This window comes from Meriones unguiculatus, chromosome 15 (genome assembly GCF_030254825.1).
Source record: "Meriones unguiculatus strain TT.TT164.6M chromosome 15, Bangor_MerUng_6.1, whole genome shotgun sequence".
NCBI classification, from domain to species: Eukaryota; Metazoa; Chordata; class Mammalia; order Rodentia; family Muridae; genus Meriones; species Meriones unguiculatus.
In genome coordinates, this window is record NC_083362.1 from 46,959,980 (window position 1) to 46,980,903 (window position 20,924).

General features: G+C 41.1%; 1 protein-coding gene across 1 annotated transcript in view; it reads right to left on the reverse strand.

Annotated features, from left to right (window-relative positions):
• C2cd6 (C2 calcium dependent domain containing 6) overlaps positions 1-20,924 on the reverse strand; it is an 85,814-nt gene that overhangs the window by 51,118 nt on the left and 13,772 nt on the right. The window contains exons 5-14 of the mRNA XM_060367837.1: positions 19,831-19,956; positions 18,499-18,543; positions 17,474-17,542; positions 15,088-15,167; positions 11,507-11,641; positions 9,033-9,138; positions 7,388-7,445; positions 4,172-4,209; positions 2,222-2,631; positions 1,027-1,100 (exon numbers count right to left, since the gene is read on the reverse strand). Coding sequence (XP_060223820.1) covers positions 1,027-1,100; positions 2,222-2,631; positions 4,172-4,209; positions 7,388-7,445; positions 9,033-9,138; positions 11,507-11,641; positions 15,088-15,167; positions 17,474-17,542; positions 18,499-18,543; positions 19,831-19,956 — 1,141 coding nt within the window. The remainder of the gene's footprint in view (positions 1-1,026; positions 1,101-2,221; positions 2,632-4,171; positions 4,210-7,387; positions 7,446-9,032; positions 9,139-11,506; positions 11,642-15,087; positions 15,168-17,473; positions 17,543-18,498; positions 18,544-19,830; positions 19,957-20,924) is intronic.

Below are 20,924 nucleotides of genomic sequence, written 5' to 3' on the forward strand. Positions count from 1 at the left end.
AAACTACAGACTTTTGAATGGTTAATACCCTTAAGTTAAAAAGGACTCATTTTAAAATCTAAGAAAAACCTCCAAGTCTTCAAAGTGGAAATTTTGACAAAGGACTTGACCTATTTATTCACAGTAGAAAAGTAAAAATGACAGGAAAGCACACACAAAAAAAATTATTATCATCCAAAGGACCATTCATAATTAAATGCTTTTGGTGAAAATGTAAAATATCATCTGAGACTATTCTACATCTTAAAAATTTTTCTGAGATTAAATTCAAGTATAATGTTTAAAGTGCTGAGTCATGAAAAGCATAATGCGTGTGTGCGTGCGTGCATGTGGGTGCTATAGACACTCAAAAGCCCAGACAGACTATCTGTTCTCCTTTTCGGTATTAGGAGGAGTGAAGTAGTTGCCAATATACTACCCAGCTCTAAGCCCTGTGAGCTACAGTAACAAGCAGCTGGCAAGACACGCCCACTGGCAAAATCTTGTAAGAGTAACTACCCACTTTCTGATTAAAAAAAAAAAAAAAACAACTGATCCACAAGTTGAAGTTCACACCTGATGCTGATATTGGGACCAAGAACACGCAGACAGGTCATAGGCCCTAGCAGAGAGGCTAATCCAACTTCTAATATGTAATATTCCGTTATACCCACGAATTACTACATCCTCCAGCCTTCACGGGAGAAGGCTCTTTTCGCAGTGTATGGTGATCAGCGCAGAGCCCTAAACTGGTCCAGGTGCAGAGAAAAGGAGACTGGGGGAATGTTCAGTCCTTGGCCACACCTCCCTCCTCCCATGGCTCAAGGATCATTGCGCAAGAGAAGGTGGGAAGATTAAGAGTCAGAGGCAGCGGATGAGTACGAGGCAATCGTGTTTTTCAGGACACAACAGGCAAGTCCCACATATGAACACAGAGATTATGACAGCACGTACAAGGCTTCTGCCATCAAATCAGACCAAATCCCATCGTAGAAGGCAGAGAAGCAGGAAGCCCCGCCGAGCTAAGGAGCGATTGGAAACTAGTACCTGCTGAGAGGCTTTCCTTAAGCCCCTGGTAGGTGGACCACCTGCCCGCAGGAGCCCCCACATCCAAGAGCACACTAACAAGAGGGGTTTTAAAAAATACAAAAGAGTACATAGCATTGGGGGCACAGGAAAGGAGGTGTAGATCTGAGAGGAATTAGGTGAGGGGCGAATATGATCAAAATAGACCATACGAAATTTTCAAAGAACTAATACAAGTGAAATAAATTTGATTCAAGTATGAGAAATAACGAATTTATGTGCATAACAAAGACTGAAGGAACTAAAATTGTTATCATGGTAAGGGAATTGTAACTACTTGTATTTAGCTTGTCTTTTAGTTTATTTTTATTTATTTATTTAGTTTTTCAAGACAAGATTTCTCTGTGTAGCCCTGACTGTCCTGGAACTTAGACCAAACTGGCCTCAAACTCATAGAGATCCCCCTGCCTCTGCTTTCCAAGTGCTGGGACTAAAGGCGTGTGCCACCATCACCCAGTTTAGCTTGCTTTTAATGCTTTCCATTTTTCCAAACTTTTTTATGAGCATGTGTTACACCTTCACAGCAAGTAAAGAAAAACATTATTCAAATTACATTGCTTTAAGCTATTGATTAAGTAATTAAGATTAAGTTCCCAGCTAGAGTTATTTAATACAATTATATCTTTTGGAATTTCAGAGGAAATTTAGTGATGCTTTGATTCCATCAAAAGATGAAGAGATAGAGCTAGACACTTGGATGTCAAAAGCCAGTAGGAGAAGCTTACTGAGGAGATGAAGAGGAAGCCTGCAGGAGAGGAGCAGGGAGTGGACAAACGTTCTTAGTAAACCTTAAACCTACACAAGTTTGAAACAAAGGTTCACGGGTGCTAGGTTTTGTAATGCAATAGGTTCTTTTTAATTCTACTAAAATAACTTCTCAGGCTTTTACATGTCCTTTGTCATACACTAAATCAGATTAATTTGTACTATTGATGGTGAGCTTTTCTCTCAAAGGATTTTCTCCCTTAATTGATGAGTGCACACAGAGTAGAAACATATTTAGACACATTTCTACTTAGAAGTATTTGAATAAAATTTGAATTTATTGGTATTTAATTGATTTAAAAAATATTTTGGTTTTTTTTCTGTCTGAAGCTTTGCTGTGGGGGAGACACATCTATGGCACCTTTCCATTTCAAATCTCGGGAACCCAAACTAGCCCTCTTCCTTTTCGTTGTTAAAATATTTGCTTTGATACCTCATTGTATTGGAGAGAAAACCTATATTCCTCCTCCTTATTCTCTCAGGATTTACGGGCGAGTGTCCCAACTTTACCTCGTGCAGAGATGAGGCTAACTTAAAAGCGCTTGGAAACCTGGGGGGTAGGTTTTCCTCCGGTGGAAACAATACATTTTTCCTGTCTTCGAATGACCTGTCTTCTTGATCATAAATTCTTGAATAATGTGGCATTTCGTCCTCTTCTGTTATCTGCAGGTTGTGAATAGGGGGAAGATCTAGTGACGGTGATGTTTCACCACTTCTATGAAAACCAAACTCTGGGGAACTTTGATTCAAAAGCTTCAAAACTGGTATTACCAGGCCTTCCTTTTCATCACTGTCCGCATGCTAAAAAAACAAACAAACAAAAAAAAAAAAACAGAGCAGCAGAATAAACTTAATTAATCATTATTCACTAGTGAGTATTTTTTCTTCTAATTTATTTTTATCTTATGCATATTACTGTTCTGCCTGCATATATATCTGTGTGGGATGTCAGATCCCCTGACACTGGAATTCCAGATGGCTGGGAGCTGTTACGTGGGTGCTGGGAATTAAACCCTGAGTCCTCTGGAAGAACAGCCAGTGCTCTTAACCACTGAGCCATCTCTCCAGCCCTCACTAGTGAATATTTAAAGTCGATAAATCAAAATGCATTGTTATCTGTCCTTTATGTACTACAATTGATATTTGTAAGTTATTACACTTCTCAATAAGACGCTGAGAAATCTTATACTTAGATAGACCATTATTCACAATGTGATAAGGCAGTGGCTTATGAAGCAGTGGCTTGCTTGCGTATGTCCAGATTGCATGTTAATTGGTTACATGTTAAAGAAATCTGAGAACCGACGTTTTACTGTCATACTATGCACCAATGTCATAAAACAAGGAAAACTTCAGTACCAAAATAACACAAGGGACAATATCACAACTACATCATAAAACAAAGGAAAATGTAATATAAAGAAAGGGAAAACCAAGGCTAGCTCCTTAAACTAAATGCTGTCAATGTCATACAAGCCTCTAACTTGCTTCCCCAACTCCCTTCCTTGACGTGGAGGAAACAGTACATGTTGATTCCTCAACTGACATCTGGGTGTCACTGAACCTTGATGGAAATAATTAAGTAGCATCAAAAAGTAGAGACGGGGCTTTTATTCTTTACTGGTTTACACGAAGAGTATTCTTTAATAGAATGAAAACTTAAGCTAATCCCATGTTTTACTGACTTCTATTATGAACTGTCTACTGTTAGTGCATGGCCAATGGTCACATCGTAGTACATCGTAGTAACCGATTCTGGTGAAAGTAAAAACATGGTTAGGCCATCTGCTTCTCAGATCTTAGGTCAAGTTTCATGGATTTCTTCTTTTCTTATACTGTTAACCCCTCTTCCTTGCTATGCACTGTAAATTGTTACTGTTTTGTGCTCGTTTGTTTCCATAGAGTAATTTAACTTAAAAATTTTCTAACAGTATTGATATTGTCATAACAAAAATAACTGAGTAACTTTAAGGATGCTTTTTAATTTTTACCTGCACCTATTCTTCTACTTATAAATATTCCATCACTTCACATTATTCATAGAATAATGACTATTATAAATTCTCTTTGGGATGTCTCAGTGGTTAAGAGCACTGGCTGCTTTTGCACAGGACCCAGGTTTGATACCCAGCACCCACATGGTGGCCACAACCATCTATAACTCCAGTTCCAAAAGAGAGCCAGTGCCTTCTTCAGACATCTGTGGGAACCATGCATGAATATGGCTGGGACACGTAGTCAAACCACAAAATTAAATACATCTTTTTAATTAAAAAAAATTATCTAGTTAACAAAATGTAACTAATAAGAAAAATAAAATTAAAAAAAGAAATTATCTTACCTCACTTGCAAAAAGTTCAGATTTTCTGTGATAGGTATCTGTTTAAAATAATGAATACTCTGTTTTATTTAAATAACACTGCAATTCTTACATGCATGTTCACTAATAAGCTACGATTATAATTTTTCTCCCTACAAATAAAGGGCAACTTTAAAGTAGCTATTCAGGCATGAACATTACCTTAGTACAAACATGCTGATGAGTCTCCGGGAAGACAAGGGGAGCAGATGAGAAATAAGAAGGTGGAATGGGGCATGCAGGAATTGGTGTGTAGCTTTTACAGTATTCCCAAACTCCCTGGAACATTTTACATTCCATCAACAATCCCACTATTTTTGCATTGTTTTTCTCCTTTTATCTTCTCTTTCCCCCCTGTGGCAGCCTTTATTGCCATAACCTGACCTCTCACTATAAATGTGCCTTTCAGCATTGCTTTCGCTTCACTGAATGTATTTGGGGTGCCTTCTAATTTTCCTTTGCACTTATTCTGTGGTTTACTGTAGAGGTGACCTTCATTCACATGGAGGGATCAGGAGCCCCACAAGGAGACCAACAAAACTAAAAGATCTGAGCCCAGGGGGTCCTGCAGACACTGATGCACCAAAGGAAGACCATGCATGGAGAGGGCCTAGACCCCCTGCTCAGATGTGGCTGATTGGCAGCTCAGTCTCCATTTGGATATCTGAGTGAGGGGATCAGGGGCTGCCTCTATCATGACCTGAGTTGACTGCTCTCTGATCACTCACCCCTGATGATGCAGCCTTGCCAGGCCACGGGGGAAGAGGATCCAGGCAGTCCTGATGAGACTTAACAAGCTATGAGCAGATGGCAATAGTGGAGAACTCTACCTTTCACTGGACTAGGGGAAGGAGATGGGAGGAAGAGGGAGGGAGGATGGGACTGAAGGAGTTAAAGGAGGGGGCTTCAATCGGGATATATGATAAATAAATTGTGAAGAAAAGAATAAAAGAAAAAATAAAAATTTAAATTCCTACATATTGAGAATTTTCTTTTTTTATGCTATCAGTTCTAACTTCATTCCATTGTAACTGGAAGAGATATTCAGTATCATGTAAACTACTGTAAATTTGTTGGCTTTTTAGTGATCTCTATTTTGAAGAATATTCTATGTACTCCTGTTGTGTAGAATCTTGTACATGCATCCATTTGGCCTATAATTAGGCCAATTTTGTCTATAGTGCTATGTAATTCTGTTTTGGTGGAGGCTGTTTTGTGTTGCTTTATTTTTGAGACAGGGTCTTGTTTTGTAGCCCAAATTGGCTTCAAACTCCTGATTCCTCTTGCCTTCCACTCAAGTGACTATATTATAGGCATACACCACCATGCCTGGTATATTTTTTTTTATTTTATTTTAACGTGTCTCAAATACCTGGAGAATTCTGTTTTAGGATGTCCTGAAAAAAATAAAAATATTGGCTCATGATCTTATTCTTTCTTGACCTCCACAGCAGCTGTCTTATGTGTTCCTATCATCTAAAATGGAGTAGGTTTTGCTCACTCAGCATTTCGAGCCTATCTGGATTTCTTGTAAAAGGATATCTTGTAAGAATGGAAGTATCTGTAGAGGACCAAAAAGGTTTCAGAACTTATGTCTTGATGGCATTCCTCCCTCAGTTTGTTTTTCCTAGCTGTGATGTCTCAGATATAAAATACGTTATAGAACATCGTTTTACAGATGTGTTGCAGAAGATATTATGTAAATAGAAATGTGGTTAATATTTACTCTATAGGGTCAAACTGACTGAGCTCAGAGTCAACTCTTATCAGTTAATGGCTGTGAGCTCTAATTAACTGGTTATTTAATCAATTCTTAGTTTTTTTTATCTGTGAAAACATGGACATAATTATGTATGTGCTGGAACCCTGAAGGTCTCACAAATACCAAAGAAGAATCAAGTCATTAGATGGCCCATTGGATATGTTAAAAAATGGAATACCCTCTGGAGAGTTGAAAAACAGAATACAAGAAGGACAGAGAGAGAGTGAGAGAGAGAGAGAACTATCCCTTCTTCCCAGTGTGTGATACTGAAGCGGGAACCTGTGATTATATTATACTTAAGGCATGAGAGTTAGGGCTCTGGAGGGAGAGCAGTGGAATGCTTGCTGAGCATAGTTGAGGGCCTGGCTTTGATCTCTAGCAACCAGACAGTGAAAGCAGCACCCAAAAGAAGCTTCTGCTTTTCATGTAGAGTAGTTGGAGATACAACGGCTCTGCTACCCTAATTTAGTACAGTGGAGAAATGTGAGTCCATGCACATCTGTGGAAATGGCTGATATGGCTGGGGAAATGGAAATAGCATGAAAAGATGATTAAGTTGCAGCAAAAAAAAAAAAAAAAAAAAAAAAAAAAAAAAAAAAAAAAAAAACAACCTTGCAACAAGATGTTATATTACATACTTGAATTAAAGACTTTAACCATGTGTTTAAAGTACAGTGGTATACTTCAACTTGCTTTCTAAGTGAAGTCGAGAGAAATATTTAGGAGACTGTGTGAACACCATTTTTCATTAATTAAATATCCTACTGATAAGTAATTAATAATAACAAGTAATTGGTTAATAATGATACAAATTGAGTTTTCTCCACTACAATTTCTCTCTGCCTGTCTCTTTCTCTGTCTCTCTGTGTCTCTTTGTTCTCTCTTTCACACACATACAGACATAAACACAAACACACATTCTGACCTCAATAGTTCTATAGTTCAAAGTGCTTAACAAAAATATCTTTATAAATATCACAGTTAAAAACTGAACTTTTTCTATCTTTAAAGAACAAAGAACCATTATGTTTTTAACTCCTCAGGTTGGAGAAATGACTCAACAGTATGAGCGTTGGCTGCTCTTGAAGAGAACCAGATTTGGTTCCCAGCACCCACGTCGCACGCAGCTCACAACCACCTCTAACTCTCTTCCTGGGGAAAGTGATGCTCTCTGATGGCATCCGAGTGCACCAGAAACATACTTGATACACAGACACACACGCAGAACACCCATACACATAGAATAAGTAACTATCTTAAAATTTAAAAAGCTCTTAATAATTTTTGAGGTTATTACAAAATACAAATGTAATTGGTACAATAATAAAATATTTGATCTATGACAAAAATGAAATTCATTTTAAGTAAGTAACTTTTATAATATACCATGTTGCTTTAATTATCTTAATAAACACGAAAGTTAACTTGATTTTTACCATAGGTCACACTCTTAGGCTCTTCTTCCATTGGTTCAGTCTTTAATTCTGGTATTTCCTAGACACACACAGGAAGAAAGAAAGAAAGAAAACATGTTGGGCAAATACCTAAAGCACTAAAATATTTTTTCTGCTTTTATAATTTTTTACAGAGGACAAAGAGGGAGTTGGTGATAAAATTAATCTACAGAGCATGGATTCAAGAGGAGTTGTGATGGCACACACCTTTAATCACAACACTGGAAGCAGAGGCAGAGGCAGGCGGATTTTTGTGAGTTCAAGGCCAGCCTGGTCTACAGAGCTAGTCAAGGACAGCCAGAGCTAAAACACAAGGTTGTCAGGAACATTAGGACAAGCAACAATGCAGAGGGAAAACCCCACAAGAGTTCAAGATTGAAAACCAGCACACGCTTTCTATTGGAATGTAAGATGGCAAAGCAGGAAGAGTTTGGCCATTTTTCAAACCTTGAAACTGGGAATTACCATATGACCTGGCTTCTGTTCCTGGGCATTCATGCGGGAAAATTTTTAAAAACATTTGTCCACATAAAAACATATACAAGAAAGCCAAGTATGTTGTCCACACCTGTGATCTCAGCACATGGGAGGGTAAGGCAGAGTCTAAGTTTGTCAGCAAGTTTAAGACTATCCTACATAGTGAGGCCCCATCTCAAGAAGAATGAAAGTTTGCTCATGAGTGCTCACTGTATCTCAGTAGTGTAAATGAACTAAATGTTCATCAGCAGATGAACACAGAAACAAACATAGTACATCCATACAATAGAAATGTATGTAGAAACAATGAAGTTTCTTTCTACATATATGCATATATGTTTCTGATATATGCTGCAACTGGAAGACTTTATGGGAAGAGAGGGAAAAAAGTAAGCCTCAAAGAGCCACATCTTTCTTTACATATAAATCCACTTTTAGAAAATGTCTGGGCGTGAACTCAGGGGCTGGCTCTTCGAACACGTCCCACTGAGGAGCAGGGGGTGGGGGAAGCCTTACCAGGCCACAGAGGAGGACATTGCAGCCACTCCTGATGAGACCTGAGAGGCTAGGGTCAGATGGAAGGGGAGGAGGAGCTCCCCATCAGTGGACTTTGGGGAGGGGCATGGGAGGAGATGAAGGAGGGAGAGTGGAAGGGGATGGGGGAGGGGACTACAGCTGGGCTACAAAGTGAATAGAGTGTAATTAATAAAAATAAAGTTAAATTTAAAAAAAGAAAGTGTCTGGGGTAGGCAAACGCACACAGAGGTAAACAGATCAGCTGTTGCAGAGGGCTAGAAGGCAACGGGAGAACTGAGAGAGTAGTGACCCAGTGCGGGGCTACCCCTGTTTAAACAGTGAGAGTGTCTTACACTTGACCGTGGTGATGGACAGGCAACTTGGTGGACAGGCTGAACGCCACTGAAATGCTGACTTCAAGTTGGCCAATTAATTAAACCTTATAAATCATGAATAAACACTGAACGGTACATGTTAATGTGGAAAAGAATATGAACTGTGAATAGTATTTTATTTCATGGAATCGGCAATTATCTGATAAAACCTTTTTAATTCTCGATGCATGTTTCTACTAAACATACATACTGCATACTACATATGAAAGAATACATTTTTGCAGTTTTCCTAAGGTTACCTGTGGTTCTTTGTTTGCTGCTTTTGGATTAATAAGGTTCTTTAAATACTGAGATTTTTCTATCCATGTACGCAGACTTTTATATTCATGTTTCATTTTTTCCAACCTAAACAAAGTAATCAGCTAGAGATGAAAAAAATGCAAGTGACAGAAGAATCCGTATGGTAAAATTCTCATAAAAACAATGCAATGTAAATATCTGTTTGCATAAGGTTCCAAAAGTGACAAACTGTCAATATATTATCTAAGGATATAGTTTAAAAGTGATTAAAACAAAAATAAGGTTCATATATTGGTAAATGGCCATGCATTGCTTGAGCTCACGGAGAACACGTTAGTGCCAAGTCTGTGGACGACAGTGGCTACAGAAGTTCCTGCAGAAAGTAATAGAACACAAGTAGCAACCAAAAGTCTGGACAGCCTGTATAGCAAAACTTATAGCAAAGTATACTCCCCCTAAACAAACAAACAAACAAACAAACAAACAAACATCAGTACTGAGGATGTCCATATTAAGAATTCAGGAGACACTGTTTTGACCGCAAAATTTCTTAGCTACCTTCCTCCTTACAAGTCTGAATCTAGAACTCGTGTCTTTGTCCCCGAGGATGGCCACGAGCCTTGTCTTGGCTGATGGGACAGGATTATGGGGACACAGACGTAAGCGTGAGTAATGCTTGCACAGTGGCGCGTGTCCCCCTACAGTGCTCCTCCAGTCGAATACAGAATGGCATTTTGTAATGAAGCCAGGACAGCCTACCAGAAGCCCTGTGGAAAACTCAGGTCCTAGCTCATAGCTGGCACCAACTGGCAAACGGATGGGCAAAGACTTCCTGCAGTTCATCTATTTCTCTTTTTTAGATTATTATTTTCATTATTATTGTTATTATTAATTACAATTTATTCACTTTGTATCCCAGCTGTAGCCCCCTCCCTCATCTCCTCCCCGTCTCACCCTCCCTTCTTGAGTTCATTTATAGTCTGGATATTAGCCCTCTGTCAGATGTAGGGTTGGTGATGATCTTTTTCCAGTCTGTGCCTAGTGTAATTTTTTTCACTTTTGCTCGTGTGTGTGTGTGTACATGCACATGCTAAATATTAGATCCTCTTGCATATAGTTTTACTGTGTGCAAGACACCGTATTTGGAAATTTGTGGAATAAATTTGAGGCTCTTGGGATTACTTTCCTCTAGAAAAGGCATGCACTTTTACATCTGGCGGTCACGTGCTACTTCTAATGCCAGAATGGGGACCAATGGAGGCAAGTAGGGCAGCCGGGGCATGGCATTGAAAGACACAGTCTGTCACAGTTGTTGACCCGGGAGAAGGCTGGGTGTTTGTGAGGCTCATCACCCTTGGACACACTGCGCTCTGGCTTTTGTTTCTTGGTGACCGTATATCCATCTTAGCTCTGCTCGGCTTTTACTGCCTTGGCTACCATCAAGTCCCTTGAAGATATGGCACTGGACGATGGGCTCAGCAGATCTGGACCTCTGTATTTCCTGTATCTGCATATGCTCACTGCTTTTAGAGCACTGCTTTCAAACAAAATTTCAAAATATATTTCATCCAGACTCTGCTGCTGTTGTACAAAATGATGGTCTGTAATAATCTAGGAGAATGTGTGTAGAACTGAGTATGTGCACAATTAGTTTTCCACCTTCATAAAGTTTCTAATGTGAGCTGCATGACCAAAGAACACATCCTGTCCTCTAATCTGACATTCTGTCTGTTTAACAAACACTCATTGAACATCTACCATTTGTCAGGTGCTCCCTAAGCACCAAACACACAGTGGGGTGGTTTAAGAGCCATGCTGTCTTTTCTCAAAGAATGTAAGAATCTAATAGTTAGACATTGAAAAGGGTAAACAAATACACATTAAATTATAAATCATGAAATGGCTTTAGCCAGTGTTGTGATCCTGGACATCTTAGCCTCCAGAATTGGGTGAAATAAATGCCTACAGATTGAGGCACATTGCCTGTGGTATTTTACAGAGGTCTGGACTACCTAACACAGAGATTAGTATAACACAAGGAGTTAGAACCCACGGCTGAGAATTTGGGCAAAGCAAAAGGAACTATACAAATGAATGGAAATTCCATAACTGAGAAAGAAAATAAACTCACGTTTGAATTAGCTCAACAGCAGATTAAAAGGAAAGAGCAAGCCAATGAAGTGGAACATTAGTGAGAAGGGAATACCCTGACTGACAGAGAGAAGATGACGAGGAAAAATAGCACTAGGGACTACGGAACAGACGAGTGAAGGAAGCAACTTGCTTTCTTTCTCATGAATGAGTTTCCACCTCTTTTCTTGCCGTAATAAAGCACCTAATTTGCTGAGAAACAGGAACACATGAAACAGTATCACAGGGCGTATTCGTAGGCAAGCTGAAAGCCCATGGCTCAACAGAAGGAACCGGAATGATATAAACCCGCATGCAAATAAAGGAAACGTGTACTTTTTACCTTTCCCGGGGCCTCTCAGTAAGTTTTTCAAGTTGCACCACAGATGCCTGGTTGGTGTCAGCAGCCCCGACGGTAACATTAAATTCTGGGGATAGGAATGCTGGGTATTCTATTCGTTGTGGAGTAATAACATTTCTGAAAAATAGTGATAGAGTTAAATACCAACACTATGGAAAAGTGCAACCCTAAAATCAGTGTGATAACTGCTGTTTTCACTGCTCTTCCTCTTGTTCCAGCTCACCCGCCACCGTGGACCATCAACAAGACAGAGCTAAGGAAGAAAGCCAGAGTCAGAATCCCGAGAGAAGTGCTTTCTTGGTTACTCGTCCTATCAAGATCATGGGCAGTAGAGATGGATAAAGGGGAGAGCCAAAGGAAGGAGAAATGGAAAGTCCTTGAGCCCAGATCATTTAGTAACCATTTATAGCCAAATCTGCCTTCAGAGACCCTCATTCTTTCAAATAACTAATTCTAGGAACTAGCTTTTGTACCAGGCACTGTATTCATAGGTCTGTTTGGACTGTCTTATTCCACCTTCACAGCAAGCTCACAGGATAAGAATTATTGAATCCTTTTCTGAAGAGAAACAGAGGAGTGGATGAAGAGAGGGGTGAGGGACTAGGACTGGAGGAGGAAGGAGGAGAAACTACATTCAGGATGTAATATAGGAAAGAATAACAATTTTTTATTGAATCCATTTGTCATACAAGAAAGCCAGGAATGGGGCTGGAGAGATGGCTCAGCGGTTAAGAGCACTGGCTGCTCTTCCAAGGGACCCAGGTTCAGTTCCCGGCACCCACATAGCAGCTCACAACTGTCTGTAACTCCAAGATCTGATACCCACCCTCATAGGCAAAGCACCTATGCACAAGGAAATAATTTTTTAAAAAAAGAAAGCCAGGAATAATTAGATCAAGTCCCCTTACACATCTAAAAGCTAGCAAGTGTCTTTTTGACTGCCCTTTGTTATATACAGTGGTGAGCACCTTAATCTTAACAAGTGTTAATAGAATGTGTGGCTTCTCCACTCTCTGACTATGCTCTTTCCTGTCTTCCCTGGCTCAGGAAGTGGAAGCACCACACGGGTGAAGTACCATTGTCTCTGCCCTTTGCTCTGTCACCTTCCACCTCTGACCCACCATTCCCAAATTTCAAGAACTATGGTTAAACACCCTAAACATCTGACAAATTAATCTGGTCATCTGCCCCGTTGTGTCAGTCGGGGCTGTCTAGAGAGACAGCGTCTGTAGGGTGCACTATGTTGGTTCATGAGGTCATCAAGGCGTGAGGTCCTCGGGGTGGGTCTGCCGGCTGCTGACCCAGGCCTGCCAATGGTTTAGCTGAGGCAACAGCACAATCCCTGTTCAAAGCAGACAGGCTCAGGGACAAAGGAGAGTCGATATAAACTTCTCCAGGAAGGGTTCTGACTGAAATCTTGTCATTTTGTGGTCAGTCAGGTTGGCACATGAATTAATAATAATCTTAAATCCACTTCCTGTCAACCTGGCGTCTGTATTCATCTTCAATCATTCTTTTGTTGTTGTTTTGTTTTTGTTTTTCTCAAGACAGGCTTTCTCTGAGTAGCCCTGGTTGCCCTAGACTTGCTTTGTAGACCAGGCTGGCCTTGAACTCACAGAGCTCCACCTGCTGCTGCCTCCCTGAGTGCCTTTGACCACGTGAACACAGTTCCACCTGACGTGATACAACTATCCTCTGCCAACAGACCAGAAGAGAAAGTGAAGTTCTCAGTGATGTTTACGGTCTCAGTGTCCCAGAACTTTAATATCGTGGTGCTGTACGATAGGGGGATAAGACGGGGGGAAACATGTACAAATGCACATGAGCATATTCGCAACTGACCTGTGAGGAAATGCTCAGAGCAAGCATGCCCTTGTTTCTGTAACTGGCCGTATGACACTGCCTGTTCTGTCCTTCCCTGCTTAGCCGGCGCCTTACCTGGTGGCGTGATTACAACTTTCATCCTTCAGGGCCATGAACAGTCCCATGCGGATTAACATAGAGTTTTCTGTTAGACTCCTATTCAGGACCAGTGAGGTGGCTCTGCAGGTCAAGGTACCTGTTGCCAAAACCGGACCTGAGTCCCGTCCGCGGCCACAAGGAGGAAGGGGAGCGTCAACTTCCGCCAGTTGCCGTTGGCCGTCCACGCCCACGCCATTGGACGCCCCTACCCCACATCCTTTTTTCTTGAATTTGTTTATATTTCATTTGTCTTTGTCTTTTGCCTGCACGTGCATCCGTGTAACACGTGCTTGCAGTCCCCGTGGGAGCCAAAAGAGAGTGCCAGAACTGGAAACGGAACCCTGGTCCTCCAGAAGAGCACAGGGCTTCCACTGAGATTTTCCTTGTAGGCCTCCAGATGATTTTTAATGCAAAAGACCCCTTACTCAGGGGGAATCGCAACGTCAAGAGAGGCCCTGAAGCGCCTCCTGCATTTTCCGCACCCCCTCCCTCTGGCCCACCGTGAGGCGGTCCTCAGTGCTTTCTCTGGCTGTCGGTGTCAATCATTTACCCGGTGCGGTGACCGCCTCCTTCGCCTGCGGATTCTGGGTCACAAGGAGCCCAGCGGCTGGTGGCAGACTGAACTTCTAGCTCAGTGCAGCCTCTCAGGGGAAGCGTTTACCTTTTCGGAAATGACTCCAGGGCAGCGGAAGACAAGGTTTGCTCATGAATCACTAGGAGTTTTAATGAGTGGCACAGTTTCCATGCCCGTGCCTTGATTCGTGGGCTGCTGGACACGAGCTATGGGAGAAGATGCCTCAGACACTGGCAACTGTTTCCGAGCACGGAAAAACCCGAGCCTGCAAGCGTTCTTCTATCACTCTATGTCCCTTGGGCAGGGCCCTCCACCGAGCCTGCCGGTCACCATTTCAGCCAGCCTGGCCAGCGAACAGTGACCTGCCTGTCTCTGTCTCTCAAAGCTGAGGGCTATAGGTTATCAGTAGCCATGACTGGCTTCCTACATAGATGCCGGGAACCTGAATGTAACTTGCAGAGCATCTCCTCAGCCCAACTAACATTTTTTAACACAGGTTTTGTTGTTGTTGTTGTTGTTTAACAGCCCGGTTGGCAGTAACAGTTGGAGTGGTGTGGGGTAGGCTAACACTACTGTCCTACAGAGCAGGAACTGGCAACCGCGAGGCACGTGAATCTTAGGAGCCGTCCTGTGTGTTCCACAGGAAGGACTCTTGCTGGCTAATTCCCTCATTAAGCCACCTCTTCGTTCACGAAGAAGGCACCCCTCATCTTCACACCTCATCTCTTTTCTCCAGGGGGACACGGAGAAACTCTCCCATCTTTTTTGCTTGCTTGTTCTTCACAGGGTCTTATGTGACTCCACGATCTCCCCACCTTCTTGCCTGTGTCTCCAGAGTGATGGGTTCCAGGCGTGAGCCATCATACCCGGCTCTTTCTCTCACCTTACTAAGCAAAGGAATTCAGTGCTCCCCTTACCTGAGGGCTTGGCCAATCTCAGATACGTCTCAGGGTTTCTTAAGATAACCTGATATGCTCCATCACAACCTTAAAGGGCCACTTAATCTTAATATAGTAGTGAAACTTACGTGAGGGGATCTGTTCTTTCTGGAGGAGGTGTAATATTCATAAACATAGATGGTTCAATGACTTTTTGAAGAGGTTTTAACTGAATAAAAATGTAAGTAAATTCAGTTACAACTCATCATAATAGGATTAACACCCCCAGGCCCCAAAGGCAGATACAGTTCTTAAGTGATATAAAGGGGAGGGAAGGGGGAGGAAAGATGATAAGGAAGAAGACAGGAAATTTGTCAGGTACTAAACATTTAACCATCATTATATGCCTTTAAGTTTCTCTAATCCTTTTGATAAAACTATGAGGTAAGTGTGCATATTTAACAGATCACATTGAAGATTGGTGATTCATTCAAAGTTACCAAATAGTATGAAACACGGGGCATGAGTGTAGAGTTTTTTGCCTCTCATCTGGAGGTCTTTTCACATCCCCACGGTAGGTGAGGAAGGGAGTAGATCACTAAAAGGCTCATGGTCAAGTTGTGCTTTTATTGGACAGCCAGGTGTTTTTTTTCCCCCATATAGTTTTATCTGAAAATAAGTTATTGCTTTCTCTGTGCGTGCACACACATGTCTCATTTGTGTCTGAAGGTGCATGCTCGTGTGTGTGCACACGTGTAGCCCGGAGGACAAGCTCGGGTGTCATCACTCGAGGTCTCTCGCTGGCCTGGAGCCCGTCCAGTAGGCTATGCTGGCTGCCAGGCAAGCCCCGGGGATCCTGCGGTCTCCACCTCGCCAGGGCTGGGATCACAAAGCTGAAAGTGACCTTCTCTTCAAGAATAGTTCCTGGTACGTGTGATGCTTAGATTTGGACACAAATCTGCCTCTACAGTTGATACTCATAAGCTATGACTGCTAAGGGTAGCGTATGGAAGCAATGACAGCGGGAACTGTAACAAGGCGTAATTCTTCACAAGAACAGAAGTGCTAGAGACATAGCTCAGTCAGCAAAGTGCTCTCCACGCATGAGTTGAATGCCAAACACCTACATAAAAAGGCGGGCACAGCGGCGTGGGCTTGTAAGCCTAGTGCAGGGGAGAAAGCGGCAGGAGGGTCTCTGGGTTGTCCTAGTTGGTAAGCCCCAGGTCCCAGTGAGAGACTCTGTCTCGAAAACCAAGTGTAGGACTCCTCAGGCATGACCCTCCAGGTCCACCTCCAGCCTCCGCGCACATGTGCACACACATGCACCCTGACATACGTGCACACACAGAGAGCAAAAGGAGTGGGCATGTCAGTGCACCAGTGTGGTGCTCTCAGCACACGCTAGCCCGAGGTAGGGGCATCACGAGTGTGAAGTGACCTCCGCAGATCTATCTAGAAAGCCTCTATTTCTAAAAGCCACGCACTGGGCATGTAACCCAATGGCAGAGAATCTGCCCACTGTGCCCAGGGCTCTGTGTTAGCACCCAGTGTTACAATACACAAATAAATAAGTAAACAAATGGCAAAAACAGTAAAATCGGATAAAAAAAAAAAAAAGAAGGGCTTGTTCTTTGTGGCTGTCATCTGTACACTTGTTTCAAAATATATTAACAATCGTGATACACTGCGGACAAAAATGTCAACATAACATAGGAATTTTTTAACACAGCAGTAGACTTATTTAGTAAGATCGATCTCCTTATTCTCAATTACTAATTAAAATTTACCCAAAGATTATTAATCACAACTCTGAAATGAAAGATCTCCTCTACAGCAGTAGCATTAATGGGACCAGGTTAGCACATGCCTGGTTCTGGTGACCCAGGGATATCAAGAGTTCTGTCAAGCACTGGGTGACAGTGTTTTTATAGATTGGTATGATTTTTCTAGAATAATTCTTTCTTTAGTCTGAATGCAGGGATCATAGGGCTGTGTGTCTATGATCAATGACTGCAATTTTGTTGAGTATTTCTAGATGTAAAATTCCATACTCAATTAAATACCAAAGAAAGCACTGCTTTTTAATAATGTGTGTAGAGACAATTAAAAAGGAAATTGTATAATAAAGACAGTTTGAATAAAACATCATCTTAAATGTATAATAAAACACATGATGAAGTGAAGAAAAGCCCCTATAGGTCAAGATCAGAATGTAATGCAGCATTTCTTTTTAAATGATTGTTTGTTTGTTTGTTTTTAACACATATTTATGTTTTAGGGGGATGCATGAGCCAGGGCATATATGCAGAGGTCAGAGGGCAACCTCTGGCAGATAGCTCTCTCCTTCCACTATGTGAGATCTTGAGATTGAAGCCAGGTCATCAGGCTAAGTAAACACTGCCTTCTGCCACATCCCATCCCTAAAAACGCTTACTTTTAAAAGTTGTCCAACTGGGAAAAAAATAGAGGCTCAAAAGAGAATGACTTGATTAACAAGCTCAAACAGAATACAGTTTTTAAAAGAAGGGAACTAACCTGATGTGAAAATCCATAACCAAAGTTTCCATAGGAGAACATAAATTCCACTTCTACCCTGCAGATAACCTAAATGCAGTGAATTTATCATTTGATTAGAAGGATGTTAGTGAAGTGACAGAAAGAGATAATATCATAAATCTGTACATTTAGAAAGGCCCAGAATGAATCTTCGTTAAAACATCAGCAACAGCAGCAAACTTTTATTTACCCAAAGAACTCCAAAAGAGGGTTCTGCTCAAATCCCAGAAAGTTATAAACCTTTCACCTTAAAATTAAACAATGCTGATGGTCAAATATACAAAATTTTAACTCCCAGTTATTGGTAAGATTCACTAAGATTTTGACACATATACATACATAGTTTCTATATAAAAACTTCAAATTATTTACTCACACACTCCAAATCAAATTGTGTTTGAGACGATCAATCCCATCTCTCAACCTCAGGTTGACCAGGCATGAAGGAAAACAGAGCCCCACACTCAGTGACTCTATGTTCCTTGACCCTGTTCTGGCCATGAGATAGAGACAGCAGGGATTTCTTGGATTGCTCAGTTAATCAAATCACTAATGTTTAAGCATGTTCAGGATTAGGAAGTGCAAACACCTCTTCAGAGACTCCCAGCGAGGCTGGAAAAAGAAGCCATGTATAGATGCGTATACATAACAATTAAAGAAAAAGAGGCTATGAGTTTGAGAGAAAGAGAGAGCAGGGGAAGCATGGGAGAGGCTGGAGGGAGAAAATGGAAGGGAGAATAACATTGTATTGTAAATTTAAAGTTGTTATAAAAACAAAATTCAATTGAGTCTGGAAAATGATATCAAATTTTATATAAAATAAGTAAAGGATTTATGAGCAAATACTGTAATTTTTCTAATTCACATATTTATACTAATTCAAATAGCTATGGTTAAGTTAATAAAAAAATAAAGATTTAAGCTATATACCATCAGAGTAAATTCTATATAGTGTTAAAATATCACACATGCATAAATCTTAGGAAGGTTTATAAAGCTCTTACACTGTTTCTATGCATCATTTGCAATACTTCGGTAAAGCAGCCTTTCTAGAAAAAAAAATTCTTAAATGAATTATTCACGTATGTAACAGCAGTTTATCGAAAGCATGTTATAATACAAAATGAGGTAGTCATTTTGAAAATATGCATGAATTCAATAGCTAAAATACAAGTACAATATAATTTTAACTAAATTGAAATACAAATATAATGAATGTTCAGTAAAAGAGAAGTCCAGGTGTGAATGACAGAACCAAATGTAGATATTAGCTTTTCACAGAGGCAGAACTGCTTCCGCTGGCTGGAATTCCCTTTCTGGAAAGCAATCCCCAGCTGGTTTGGGGGGTTCAACATCAGTCTCCACAACAAGCCCTCGGCTAGGTGGAAGACTTCTCACACCCCAGGGGTATGAACAGGATCTGAAATCTTCCATCCTTGGTCCCCAGCTGTGGTTGTCTCTGCTATCCTGTAAGTTGTCTCCCCCAACCCAACATCCATGGTTAATTCTCCCCCCCCCCCCCGCCAGCATTCCATGGTTAGGAACCTCGTACACTATATGCTGAGTACTTCAGTGGGCATTCTTTTTTTTTCATTAATTAATTTATTTAATCATTTTATAGCCTAATCAAAGCCCCCTCCCTCCTCTCCTCCTGGTCCTCCCCACTCACCTCCCCCCAGTTCTCCACTTTCCTTCTCCTCGGAGAATGGGAGCCCCTCCCCCCAATTAGGTACCAACCCTACCTGGCACATCAATTCACAGCAGGACTAAAATGCACCCTCTCCCATTGAGGCCAGACAAGGCAGCCCAGGGAGCATTCTTGTTAGTTCTCACCATCACCGTGAAGTGTGTTTCTTTGGGAACCCAGAGGCAAAGGTGCTTTTCCAGAGCCCACATACCGGTCAAGGTCAGAAAGTAATGCAGACTCCTCCCCACTCCCTCTGTTGCTCCAAATTACATGATCTTGTGTGGGAATTCAAAGTTCTTATTTTAAGCCTCATGCTATCTGACAATTCTAATATTTTTCGTATGTTTAGAATAAACTTTGTTTCCTACGCACGTGATAAACAAAAGGAGTCTCTTAGATATCAGGAGCCACAAGGACAAAACCAACTAGACAGTATGGTTAAAAAGAGACTTAAAAAACAAAGACTGGTTTCTGTTTTGCTTTCTGTCTTTTTGAGACTATGTTGGACTTTCAGTCACTATGTGGTCAAGGATAAACTTGAACTCCTATCTTGTCTGTACCCTCCAAGCGCGCGGATTACAGGTCTGTGTGCCCATCTAGCCGAAAAACAAAAACAAAAACAAAAACAACCTGGTATGTTCATACATACCTGTATTACTTCATAAAGATGTGACTCAGTACTGGCTAAAGAAAGAGCAGGCTTTTCTGAATTTCCTCCATCTTGCATTAGTTCTAATAAAATATTATTCCGCTCATCATCTTGACGTCTGGGAACCTCAATATCAAAATACATGAAAAGAAGTATTAAATTTTAAGTCTGAATTTCAGACATGATTTCCAAATAAATTGAGCCATAAGTTATACTCTCTCATGGGTATTTACTAATCATTAGTTTTTATATGTTAGCTTTGTGACTTTTCAAGTTCATCATTCCACATATTCTAACATAAGCAAAATCAGGACCTGTTTGTGGCTAACATTAATTATAATCTTTTAAATCATCTATTGCCTGCATTGTCTTTTTAATTATACGTAAAGAGTTTCCCTCAACACTCTGCTGAAATTACATATCAAGATGAAGTGATTCAGAAATCCTAAGCAGAAAGAACAATGCTGGGGGTCTCATAATACTAGATTTCAAAATTATCCTAACACAGCCATAGTAACAGAACCAGCATGGCCCTGGAACAAAACAGGCACAGAACATTGGAGTCAAATACAAGCCCACACAGCTACAGCTGCTTGGCTTTCCACAGGCACAAAAAATATACATTGGGGAAAAGACAGTTCAGCAAACAGTGCTAGAAAAAAAAACCCAAATCCCCGTATGTAGAAAAACAAGGTCCCGACCTCCACCTTGTACAAAAACAAATCAAGATTGGATGGAAGGGTCAGGGTAGGAGCGGAACTTTAAAAAGCCTAGAGAAAAACACTTCAATACCCAATTCTGGGCAACGCCTTTCCGAAAGGCGCTCGAGCAGCTCAGGGGACAGCCTCGGGAATGGGCAAGCAGGGGTGATCCGTCGAAAGGCTGAACTGCAGAAACAAAACCTCTTTGCCAGATGTTCGTCTGACAGGACATTAATATCCAGAATATGTAAGGGCCTCAGAAGACTAACTGAAAATCTAAATAACCCAGTCAATACATGGGCAGATGAGCTGAACAGATGCGCTTCAAATGACTAAGGACAAATATCCAGTAAGCACATGAAGAAAAAAAATGGTTCCAAAGTGGTTGTACAT